Below are 13,032 nucleotides of genomic sequence, written 5' to 3'. Positions count from 1 at the left end.
TCTCAGGAGAGGCTGTAGAAACGCATTTCACCACCTTTCACATGACTGCCCTTCGCTGAACTTTATCTTTTTGACTTAAAATGACAAGTCCAGAGCTGTTCTCAAGCACAGCGTTTGAAGAACAAATCAGTCTTACTGAGCCATTAACCTCGCTTGTCTATCGCCCTTCTGTTTGGAATAGGGATAGTGTAAAATAGGGACAGTGAATTGACTGGTGCTGTTGGGAGGAAAGGAAGAATCATGGAAAAGACAGTGGATCCTGTTGTATAACTCGGTTGTGCTTTAATTCACATACAAACAAATCTACACACAGCAGACAGTCCGCAGACAAATTTAAATATTGAAACAATGAAATCACACTCAACGGATGTCATTGAGTCAGTAGCTAGTAAGAAATCACATGAAATGCCCTGTTATGATTCATATGAATAAAATCAGTCACTTGATATCAAGCCTGTCCCTGATCCCCACCTCTTGCCCTCCCCTTTCTTTGTACCATGTATTGTCCTCGCCTTGTTTGTCACAAGGTGAAAGCACCAAATAGCAGCAGTACATCCCGCCCAATTAGGAGAACGCTTTTTTTAATGTGCAACCTTTCTCCAAAAATTCACCCCATATTTGGCGGATGAGCAACCTTTATTAATGGAGGGAGGGCTGCTGTCCGCTACGGAGCTCATCGCTTGATTGAAGGTTGAGGATTGAAGGTTGAGAGTCAAAGGTAAGCAAAACATTTACATCAGTGGTATGGGAAATCGAAACGTGACAGATGTCTTGCCATTAGCAGCCTCAGCTCTAAAATATTTTGGTGTAAAGTTTTAGTGCTATAGCTCACATATATACCATGTTCTTTGCAGGTGGTATGGTAGTTGTAATGGAATCATGTTTTGCTTTGTTATCTGGTTTGAATAGCAAGACCGTGACTGACCCTGGTCTCCTTTGGATTCCAACCCACCCTAGGTAATACCCACTTTTGATTCTATCTATTTAACTAAGAGTCATGGCTGCAATACCCTCAACTTCAGTCAGGACTCACAGTACATTTTGCTTTTTTATGTACAGTTGTTGAAATTGAATTGTTACATCATTAATAGATCAAAGTCATTTCCATGCTAAAGAGACAGCTTGCACAGATAGTACTGTGGTAAGGTAGTACTACATACCTTGTCGTTATTGCACATGTGGTATACTGATGGCTAATTTACGAAAAGTTCTGTTTTACATATTATAGAATAATTCTGAATGCACCGTGCTGCTTTATGTTAATGTTAATACTATCATCAGTAATGGCTCAGCGTTTGTAAATCCGTAACAGGTTGAAAAATGGGTGACGCTGCCATGAAAGAGTTTGGGGGTGCTGCTCCTTTTCTGAGGAAGTCAGACAGGGAGCGTCTGGAGGCCCAGACTCGTATATTTGACATGAAGAAGGAGTGCTTTGTTCCTGACCCTGAGGTTGAGTACGTCAAAGCTTCCATCACCAGTCGTGACGGTGACAAAGTCACTGCTCAGACTGAACTCGGAAAGGTAGATACATGTTAGGTTCTGCAGGAGAGTGCTGATGTGCATATTTCGTTTTTTGGTCAGTGTGACTGTAAAATATATGATTTTCTTTCTGCAGACTGTCACGGTGAAGGATTGTGATGTACACCCTCAGAACCCGCCAAAGTTTGATAAAATCGAAGACATGGCGATGTTCACCTTCCTCCATGAGCCCGCTGTGCTGTTTAACCTCAAAGAGCGTTATGCAGCATGGATGATCTATGTGAGCCAATAAAACCATGACTTAAAACCTTATCTTCATTGATAAAGCATCAGTTAATAAGCAACATACTTATGACTATGTAAGACATTATGTTATCCTCTTCCTATTTGTAACCCTTCTCTTTTTATGAAAGACCTACTCTGGGCTCTTCTGTGTGACTGTCAACCCCTACAAGTGGCTGCCAGTCTACAACCAAGAAGTGGTTGTTGCCTACAGAGGGAAGAAGAGGAGTGAAGCTCCTCCTCACATCTTCTCCATCTCTGACAATGCCTACCAGTACATGCTGGCAGGTACATAATCACTTTTAGCCTTCATCTTCAACTCTGACATCATTACATTTTTTTTACTGATAATTTGAAAATCTCTCTCACTGACAGACAGAGAAAACCAGTCAATCCTTATCACGTAAGTCACACAGCCAACAGAAACCTCTTCAGTGGTTAAGAGTCATAGGTCTTGGCCTAAAACCTTCTGTATCTCTTCTACTCAGCGGAGAATCCGGTGCTGGAAAGACTGTCAACACCAAGCGCGTCATTCAGTACTTTGCCAGCATCGCTGCTGTCCCGACTGGGAAGAAAGATCCAGCTGCTGAAAAGAAGGTCTGTATTACAAAATACATTTCTGAATGTTTCGCAAAGTATCACATGTAAAGCACAATTGAAAATAATTTCTAAAAGCTGAAACACATTTTGTAAAGTTGTGTCTTTGCTTGACAAAATCAGGGTACCCTGGAGGATCAAATCATTCAGGCTAACCCTGCTCTGGAGGCCTTTGGTAATGCCAAGACCATCAGGAATGACAACTCCTCCAGATTTGTGAGTGTCTCTGGGATGGCAAATGGTAATTTCTAAATTGTGGATTTCTAATTAAAAGTGAATCAACTGGACTAAAATGAATGAGTCTCTTCCACTTAGGGTAAATTTATCCGCATTCATTTTGATAACCGAGGAAAGCTGGCTTCTGCTGATATTGAAACTTGTAAGTAACATGCTTTATCTAACACATTTGAAGGTATTACCTATCAACTTATCACTGCACCACAATAACAACTTATTTCTCTGACAGACCTTCTGGAAAAGTCTCGTGTGACCTATCAGCTCAAAGCTGAGAGGGACTACCACATTTTCTACCAGATCTTGTCTCAGAAAAAGCCTGAACTTCTGGGTAAGTGTATAATATACATGTGATATATGGTTATTATTACTGTACTGTATCATGCATTGTGTCATAAAATAATATTTTCTATTTTGTGAATATCTTTTTAGACATGTTGCTTATCACCAACAACCCCTATGACTACGCCTTCATCTCCCAAGGAGAGACAACAGTAGCCTCCATCAATGATGCTGAAGAGCTGATGGCCACTGATGTGAGCTGAATCTTCAAATCAACCCAGATGAATATATAAATCAACTCTTACAATGCTAGAAATGCATTTTTGATCATATAATATCTTTTTCAGGAAGCATTTGATGTGCTGGGCTTCACTCAAGAAGAGAAGAACGGCATTTACAAGCTGATTGGAGCCATCATGCATCATGGCAACATGAAGTTCAAGATGAAGCAGCGGGAGGAGCAGGCAGAGGCTGATGGCACTGAAGGTAGCCAATGGCGCTAAAGGATTCAGGGATACAAGAAAGATGAGGACTTTGAAAGGCAGTGATGAAATTGATGAATTAATAACACAATTTCTCAACAGTTGCTGACAAAGTTGCATATCTGATGGGCCTGAACTCTGCTGACCTCATCAAAGGTCTCTGTCACCCAAGAGTCAAAGTAGGAAATGAGTGGGTCACCAAGGGACAAAATGTTGCCCAGGTAATGTGTTAAAGGGAACCTTTTTAAGGATAGTTTGATTTAATAAAAGGTTTAGTTTTAAAGATATTACTAATTATTTTCTCCCTAAGGTATATTATGCTGTTAGTGCACTGTCTAAATCAGTGTATGAGCGGATGTTTCTGTGGATGGTGGTGAGGATCAACCATTCCCTGGACACGAAGCAGCCCCGCCAGTACTTCATTGGTGTTCTGGACATTGCTGGATTTGAGATCTTTGATGTGAGTTTGAAAAGAATACATCATTTATATGAAGCAGTCTTTGGTTTAATGAGAAATGATTAAGCCTGGTTGTACTGTGGACCATTTCATTGCAGTTCAACACCTTTGAGCAGATGTGCATCAACTTCACCAATGAAAAACTGCAACAGTTTTTCAACCACCACATGTTTGTGCTGGAGCAGGAAGAGTACAAGAAAGAGGGCATTGAATGGACCTTCATCGATTTTGGTATGGACTTGCAGGCCTGTATTGACCTGATTGAAAAGGTGAGATACTGGGATATTTACATGTTCAAGAATAAAAATGAAGAAAAATCTGGTATTTAAAAAGATTTTTTTTTACATGTTTGTCCCGTCAGCCCATGGGTATCATGTCCATCCTTGAAGAGGAGTGCATGTTCCCCAAAGCCTCTGATGCCACCTTTAAAGCCAAGCTCTATGACAACCATCTGGGGAAATCCAGCAACTTCCAGAAGCCCAGAATTATCAAAGGAAAACCAGAGGCTCATTTTGCCCTGATGCACTACGCTGGAACTGTTGATTATAATATCAACAATTGGCTGGTGAAGAACAAGGACCCTCTGAATGAGACTGTTGTTGGACTGTATCAGAAATGTAATCTTAAGCTGCTCGCTACCCTCTTTGCAAATTATGCTGGAGCTGATTCAGGTTTGTATTTAAAAGGGAGTAGCATTATGTGGCAGAGTTGTACAAAGCTTAAACTGTAGAAGGAAGAAACTTTGAATACATTTACACACACTTGTTCTTCTGTATGTCACCTATAATATTTAAACCTTAAAATGTATCCTCAATATGTATTTTTTTCTAAATATTTTATTCAGTTCAAGAGACTGGTGGGAAGGGCAAAGGTGGTAGCAAGAAGAAAGGTTCATCCTTCCAAACTGTATCAGCCTTACATAGGGTAAGATCAATATAATTTATAGTTTGCAATACATTAGCTAATTGAGAGGTTCTTCTCAGACTGAAGAAAACACTCGGCCTCATGCAAGAACCACTCATATGAACAGATTCGTTCGGAAGTGTCGTGTGCGAATTTTAAGAATTTTTGATTCCTGTTTGACTTTGCAATTCGAATTATAATATAATTCTAAATGTATTCATATAGCCTAACGACATCAACAGGCACATGGCTGACTTACTGCCTTTGAATGCCTCAGTGCGTCAGGCTCTTGGAAGAGAGCGTGTCTTTAGACAGCGTGCTGATATATTGGCAGAGACAGATGAAGGATTGTTGTCGCAGTTTAGATTGCATGCTTATATGGTATTAAAAAGTAAGAGAAAGTTAAGATAAGAAAATGAAAATGTTCTTGCATGAGGCCCAATGTCCTCAAAGAGTCCTTAACTATATGGCATTATGTTTATACAAGTAATAATACTGTTAATGATAATGGTAATTGGCAATCAATTCTGTCATACGTGGTGCACTCACAGGAGAACCTGAACAAGCTGATGACCAACTTGAGGTCTACTCACCCTCACTTCGTACGCTGCATCATCCCCAACGAGACCAAGACTCCTGGGGCCATGGAGAATCCTCTGGTGATGCACCAGCTGCGCTGTAACGGTGTGCTGGAAGGCATCAGGATCTGCAGAAAGGGCTTCCCCAACAGGATCCTCTATGGAGATTTCAAACAGAGGTGTTTGTCAGATATACACATGGGTGAAAAATTAAAGGAAAAAGCAACATCAAGTCTCTTAGAGAAGGTGGGCAACCACGGGTGGCCACAGCAGCTTCAGGGTGACCTGTCATAGATTCTCCAAATTTCTGGCAATCTGCTGGAGGGATGGACACCATTTGACGACAAGCTATTCTCTCATTTAGTGTTTTGATGCTGTGGTGGAGAGCGCTGTCTAACATGTTGCTCCAAAATCTCCAAAAGGTGTTCAACTGGGTCGAGAGTTGGTGACTGTGAAGACCATATGACTCACATAACTTTGATACTCATCAAACCATTTTGTGAATCTCCCTGCCCCTTACGCATTTGTTATGTTTCTCCACATAACTTTTTTTCTTTTAATTAGTCACCCAATGATAGATTCTACTATATGTTATGAGACAGTTATTTAGTTGGGCATCTGTTGGTAGTTTGATATTTTATACAACATGAAATAAAACTGAAATTATCTTTCATCTTCATTACAAAGATACCGCATTTTGAACCCAAGTGCTATTCCTGAGGGACAGTTCATTGATAACAAAAAAGCTTCAGAGAAGCTTTTGGGCTCCTTGGATATAGACCATAACCAATACAAACTGGGGCACACCAAGGTAAGTATTAGTGAAATACATTTTGGCAAATATAGTATAAAGCATATATATTTCTGCCAATGTGATAAGGAACTTCGCAGGGGCACACTGCATTTTTTGTGGTTTTCTATTGACTACTACAGACAAATGTTGAGTAAATCCCTTTGTTCAGCTACTACTGCTTTCATTCACAATATTACTATCTATATACATGCAAATCGTGCTGTAATGAGCTGGGCATGAGCCATCATCTTCAACGTGGGCATCTTGTGCTTGCTACGGCTGATCTAATTTGTTTGCAAAAATCAGGTGTTCTTCAAAGCTGGGCTGCTTGGTCTGCTGGAGGAGATGCGAGATGACCGTTTAGCTCTAATCATCACCAGGATCCAGGCAAGGTCACGAGGTGTTCTGGCAAGAATTGAATTCCAGAAGATTGTAGAACGCAGGTACATGCACTAAATTGATTGAAATATACTGAATATCCAATCGATTACAATGCCTTAGGCATTCATCAACATTGCACTATATTCTGATAATGCTATTGTATCTCGGGAGCACAGAAAAGACATCCTCCAGAATTCAGAGAGTAAGAACAAACTAAATTAAGTGAGTGAATCAAAGCCATTCCTGAATCCAAGGACATTTCCAGCTGTGTTCACAGATTTAAAAGTGACTTTCACATTCTCAAGACTGACACACTGTACATACTGAATAAAGATTCAATTGCATTAAGTACAATACTTGCAGAAAATTAACTCATTATACAGAATTGGTATCCAGGCAATGTTGCTCTGCAGCCTTACAATATCTTTATGACTCAATGTCCACAGGGATGCGCTTCTTGTGATCCAGTGGAACATCCGTGCCTTCATGGGGGTCAAGAATTGGCCCTGGATGAAGCTCTATTTCAAGATCAAACCTCTGTTGAAGTCAGCAGAGACTGAGAAGGAGATGGCCAACATGAAGGAAGAGTTTGCCAAACTGAAAGAGGCTTACGCAAAGTCTGAAGCTCGTAGAAAGGAATTAGAGGAAAAAATGGTCACTCTTCTCCAAGAGAAGAATGACCTGCAGCTCCAAGTTCAATCTGTATGTTTGCCTGTCAGCATTACAAATACAATTAAAATCAAACAAAGTCTGCCAATGAGTAATGCTGTACCTTTTTTATTAAAAACAGGAGCAAGATAATCTTTGTGATGCTGAAGAAAGATGCGAGGGGCTGATCAAGAGCAAGATTCAGCTGGAGGCAAAAATCAAAGAGCTGACGGAAAGGCTGGAGGACGAGGAGGAGATGAATGCTGAACTGACTGCTAAGAAGAGGAAGCTGGAGGATGAGTGTTCTGAGCTGAAGAAAGACATTGATGACTTGGAGTTAACTCTGGCTAAAGTGGAGAAAGAGAAGCATGCCACTGAGAACAAGGTAAAATGAAACATAAAGGATATAAATGTAAAGTATTTACAGAGAATGTCTCTGAGGCTGCTCTGATTGTTCTTGATGCCAAAATGGCAAATTTTCCATATAAATTATTACTTCTGAAAATTGCCACACATAATGCTGATGGGTCTAAGGTTTTTTTTCTAAAAATTTAAACTTTCTTTGCAATAGGTGAAGAACCTGGTCGAGGAGATGGCTGCTCAGGATGAAATCATTGCTAAGTTGACCAAGGAAAAGAAAGCCTTACAGGAAGCTCATCAGCAAACACTGGATGATCTGCAGAGTGAAGAAGACAAAGTCAACAGCCTGACGAAGGCCAAGGCTAAGCTGGAGCAGCAAGTGGATGATGTAAGAATTTACAAGAGCAGGTGGATTTGTATATAACAAATAATGATTGAAAAAGAAAAGTGATTTATTATGGCCCACAGCTTGAAGGGTCCCTTGAGCAAGAGAAGAAAGTGCGTATGGACCTTGAGAGAGCCAAGCGGAAGCTTGAGGGAGACCTAAAGTTAGCTCAAGAGAGTGTCATGGACCTGGAAAATGACAAGCAGCAACTCGAAGAGAGGCTGAAAAAGTAATGTGAAAACTGCCCTTCATATAGATTTATAACTTTGTGTCAGCTGGTACATTTTACATCCTTTTTATCCACAGGAAAGATTTTGAAATCAGCCAACTCAATGGCAAAATAGAAGATGAACAAATGATGTGTGCCCAGCTCCAGAAAAAACTGAAGGAGTTGCAGGTAATGTTAAATAAGATCAAGTTTGCTTTACAGGGATGTGACATTTGGCTAATGTCACAATTTATAACCATTCAATGCAAAAATGTACTTTTATTTTGGTCAAGGCCCGCATTGAGGAGCTGGAGGAAGAGCTTGAGGCAGAGCGAGCTGCCCGAGCCAAGGTGGAGAAGCAGAGAGCAGACTTGGCCAGAGAGCTGGAGGAGATCAGTGAGAGGCTGGAGGAGGCCGGTGGAGCAACAGCTGCCCAGATCGAGATGAACAAGAAGAGGGAGGCTGAGTTCCAGAAACTCCGCAGAGACCTCGAAGAGGCAACTCTGCAGCATGAATCCACTGCTGCCACACTCAGGAAGAAACAAGCTGACAGCGTGGCTGACCTGGGAGAGCAGATTGACAACCTGCAGAGAGTCAAGCAGAAACTGGAGAAGGAGAAGAGTGAGCTCAGACTGGAGCTGGATGATGTGGTCTCCAATATGGAACATATTGTGAAGGCCAAAGTAAAATACTTTAATGCATTATATGTTGATTCATATTTTGCTTTGTTAGTCTAAGACACATTTCATTCATTCAGTGGTTCACGTGTTAATGCCTTTTGTTTTTAGAATAATTTGGAGAAAATGTGTAGGTCTCTGGAAGACCAGATGAATGAATATAAAACAAAGGCAGATGAGGGACAGCGTACCATCAATGACTTCACCATGCAGAAAGCAAAGCTTCAGACTGAGAATGGTATGCATTTGATTTGAACAGTGTGTTCTTTGGGACATTATGTACAAGTACTCATTTTATTCTTTTATCACAATTAGGTGAACTTGCAAGGCAGCTTGAGGAAAAGGATTCCCTGGTGTCTCAACTCACCAGAGGGAAACAGTCCTACACTCAACAAATTGAAGACCTTAAAAGACAACTGGAGGAGGAAGTTAAGGTAGCAAATAGCAATGAGACCTCATTTAGCACAGAATAAATGTTGGTACATGAGAAGCATTAAGATATACTTTCATTTCAGGCCAAGAATGCATTAGCCCATGCAGTGCAGTCTGCTCGTCATGACTGTGACCTGCTCAGGGAGCAGTACGAGGAGGAGCAGGAGGCCAAGGCGGAACTGCAGCGCAGCATGTCCAAGGCCAACTCTGAGGTGGCTCAGTGGAGAACTAAGTACGAAACCGATGCCATCCAGAGGACTGAGGAACTGGAGGAGGCCAAGTGAGTAAAGTATATTTTCATGGGAATATCTCTGCAAAGTTTAAAAACAATGAACCCTGAATAAATTCCATCATAATCATAATAGAAAGAAGCTGGCTCAGCGTCTGCAGGATGCTGAGGAGGCTGTTGAAGCAGTGAATGCTAAATGTTCCTCTCTGGAGAAGACCAAACACAGGCTGCAGAATGAGATTGAAGATCTCATGGTGGATGTGGAGAGGTCTAATGCTGCTGCTGCTGCTCTGGACAAGAAGCAAAGAAACTTTGACAAGGTTGAATTTAAAATCCATCTGGCAGTCTTGCTCTTTCAGAGCACACATATTTCAGATCCTTTATCTAAAATGTGAACTCTCTCACAGATTTTGGCAGAATGGAAACAGAAGTATGAGGAGTCTCAAACAGAGCTGGAGAGCTCTCAGAAGGAAGCCAGGTCTCTGAGCACTGAGCTCTTCAAACTGAAGAACTCCTATGAAGAATCTCTTGAACATCTGGAGACCATGAAGAGAGAGAACAAGAATCTGCAGGGTAAGGGTGGCACCAGTTTACGCCTCTATTGCAGCATTTGTTTTCATGACTAAACTATTGATAACATTTAATTTTGTTTCTCAGAGGAAATATCTGACCTCACTGAGCAAATTAGTGAGGGTGGAAAGAATATTCATGAGCTTGAGAAGATTCGAAAACAGCTGGAACAAGATAAGTCCGAGATACAAACAGCCCTGGAGGAAGCAGAGGTATGTTGAATGGTTGGATGGTGGATCTTATGAACTCAAACATTTTTTGGTAATTAGTAATAACTAGTGATATATTTCATTTTCATTCGTTATTTCATGATAGGCCTCTCTGGAGCATGAGGAAGGGAAGATTCTCAGAGCCCAGCTTGAGTTCAACCAGATTAAGGCTGACATTGAGCGCAAGCTGGCCGAGAAAGATGAAGAGATGGAGCAAGCAAAGAGAAACCAACAGCGAATTGTGGATAATCTTCAGAGCTCTCTTGAGTCCGAGACTCGCAGCAGGAATGAGGCCCTCCGTTTGAAGAAGAAAATGGAGGGAGACCTCAATGAGATGGAGATCCAGCTTAGCCAGGCCAACAGGCAGGCGGCTGAGGCCCAGAAACAACTTAAATCTGTTCACGCACATCTGAAGGTATGTGTGAACCGGAAAAAAATGTATCATCCAATTGCTTTTGCACACATTACCGAAGTTGAAACTGAAATTCTTTGGTTATCATCATTAAGGATACTCAACTTCAACTTGATGATGCTCTTCGAACCAATGATGATATGAGAGAAAACATTGCCATTGTTGAGAGACGCAACAACCTGCTTCAGTCTGAAGTGGAGGAGCTCCGGGTTGCTCTGGAGCAAACTGAGAGAGGCCGCAAACTTGCTGAGCAAGAGCTGTTGGATGTTAGTGAGAGGGTGCAGCTACTGCACTCACAGGTATGATACAGTAATTATCAGTATGTACAAGCATGTTTGTTTTACATTCACTGTTTTCACAATGCAAATTCTACTGTATTTATGGAAAACTAGAACACTAGCCTGATAAACCAAAAGAAGAAGCTGGAGGCTGATACATCCCAGCTTCAGACTGAAGTGGAGGAAGCGGTGCAGGAGTGCAGAAACGCTGAGGAAAAGGCCAAGAAGGCCATTACTGATGCCGCCATGATGGCAGAGGAGCTGAAGAAGGAACAGGACACCAGCTCTCACCTGGAGCGCATGAAGAAGAACATGGAACAAACCATCAAAGACCTGCAGCACCGTCTGGATGAAGCTGAACAGATCGCCATGAAGGGAGGCAAGAAGCAGGTGCAGAAGCTCGAGGCCAGGGTGAGTATAAGTTCTCTGTATCATTCATATATGTAAAAATAAACAGCTGCTCTATATAAAGTATAGAGGTGTTGGCTGATTTTTGTTGTGACTGCATACTCACCCTGCAGGTCAGGGAACTTGAAAGTGAGGTGGAAAGTGAACAAAAAAAGGCCAGTGATGCTGTGAAGGGAGTAAGAAAGTATGAAAGACGTATCAAGGAGCTCACCTATCAGGTAGCTATCAATCTGGACCAAAGTCTATTTATGCTATGAAAATTACATTTAGAATCAAAATATATATACATTTTTATTTGATGTTGTTTTTAAATGATTTAGACAGAAGAAGACCGTAAAAATCTTGCACGTCTTCAAGATTTGGTGGACAAGCTGCAGCTAAAGGTCAAATCGTACAAGAAGGCTGCTGAGGACGCTGTAAGTATTGTGAAATTCAAATGCCAAACTTGCATCTTGCCAGTGAAACTAAGAATTATCTGAGCAGATATAATATGTTACACATATGGCGTGTCTGTTCTACAGGAGGAACAGGCCAACAGCAATCTGACCAAGTTCCGTAAGCTTCAACATGAGCTTGATGAAGCTGAGGAGAGAGCTGACATCGCCGAGTCTCAGGTCAACAAGCTACGTGCCAAGAGTCGTGATGTGGGGTCAAAGGTCAGTATACACATCATGTACACACAGTTAAAAATGGGAAATCATCCGATATTCCCCACACAAGAAATGTTACCTAGCAGTGACAATCATCAGGGCATTGGCTATTACGACGACATTTAGAATATTCCTCTGAGGGCCCTAAAGGGCGAATAATATGGGCATAGTGGTTAAATCCGTTAGATAGGAGGGTTGAAATAATACAACTTGATCAAAAACACATCTCACTTTTTATCTTGTATTTTCTTTCTTTTGTTTCAGAAAGGACTTGATGAAGAGTGAAGTTTCGTCAAAAATGACCGCTTCTGAGGCACCTGTTGCCTGTGTAATGGTGTCTCCCTAAACCTGTTTTCTGTTCCGTAGAATAAATTTAATGTGCATCTTCAACGGTCTCTTGACTTTTCATTGACAAAGGCTCTAGTGGTTCATAATTTTAGAGAACTTGACTTATTTCTAAAGTAAATGAGTTAGATAAATAAACGACTTTCTGAAATAAATTGAGAAATGAATGATTACACTAGTATATCAATAAACAAGGAATAAATAAATGAAATGCACAGTGACAAAGAAAAAAAGTCTAAAATTGTGTATTGTATTGCCAAATGCCAAGGATACCCTGATTACAGTACATATAAAACAATAAAAGCACAAGAAAGTTACAGTGTACATCAACAAATTATACAACAAACCGAGGACATCAACAATCAACAGGGACAACATCATTCTACTTGCATTCACACTGCTCTATGTCAGACAAGAGATATGTCAAGAGATATCTAAATTAATTAGCTTGTTTAATTTTACAAGCTAACATGATGATTTTCAAGGACCAAATAGACTTGGGTCCTACTGCAGTGTGAAAATGATCTATAGTTAAAAAGACAAGTGAGATACCCAGGAAGTTTGCCAAGAAGTGCTTTGTAAATAAATGCAGTGCCATTCTCTTCTCACTGCCAACGACTGGCACCCAACTTTCTCATATAGTCTACAACAATGCATTCTAAAGCCTTCCCCAGTTATGAACCTAAGGGTACAGTGAGTGCATCGAGATCACATCACCATTGTCCATAATGGATAAAGAGGTTGACTGAACAA

The 13,032-nt window shown here is 41.0% G+C and overlaps 1 protein-coding gene across 1 annotated transcript; it reads left to right on the top strand.

Moving 5' to 3' along the window:
- The first annotated feature begins 1,320 nt into the window (after positions 1–1,320).
- On the top strand, positions 1,321–12,324 carry LOC139296257 (myosin-7-like). Its single transcript, XM_070918623.1, has 37 exons — positions 1,321–1,521; positions 1,616–1,759; positions 1,893–2,049; positions 2,137–2,164; positions 2,250–2,358; positions 2,482–2,574; positions 2,674–2,737; positions 2,825–2,923; positions 3,025–3,128; positions 3,222–3,360; positions 3,459–3,577; positions 3,667–3,816; positions 3,912–4,082; positions 4,175–4,502; positions 4,685–4,737; positions 5,268–5,473; positions 5,982–6,105; positions 6,394–6,530; positions 6,915–7,170; positions 7,259–7,501; positions 7,688–7,864; positions 7,945–8,090; positions 8,168–8,258; positions 8,363–8,752; positions 8,858–8,984; positions 9,062–9,180; positions 9,262–9,458; positions 9,544–9,727; positions 9,815–9,980; positions 10,065–10,189; positions 10,293–10,601; positions 10,694–10,897; positions 10,991–11,287; positions 11,398–11,502; positions 11,605–11,700; positions 11,806–11,940; positions 12,199–12,324. The coding sequence occupies exons 1-37, from the start codon at positions 1,321–1,323 to the stop codon at positions 12,217–12,219; spliced, it is 5,814 nt and encodes a 1,937-aa protein (XP_070774724.1). The 3' UTR covers positions 12,220–12,324.
- Positions 12,325–13,032: the final 708 nt, after the last annotated feature.

This window comes from Enoplosus armatus, chromosome 14 (assembly GCF_043641665.1).
Source record: "Enoplosus armatus isolate fEnoArm2 chromosome 14, fEnoArm2.hap1, whole genome shotgun sequence".
In the NCBI taxonomy this organism is placed as follows: Eukaryota; Metazoa; Chordata; class Actinopteri; order Centrarchiformes; family Enoplosidae; genus Enoplosus; species Enoplosus armatus.
This window is presented reverse-complemented; position numbering and strand designations above follow the sequence as displayed.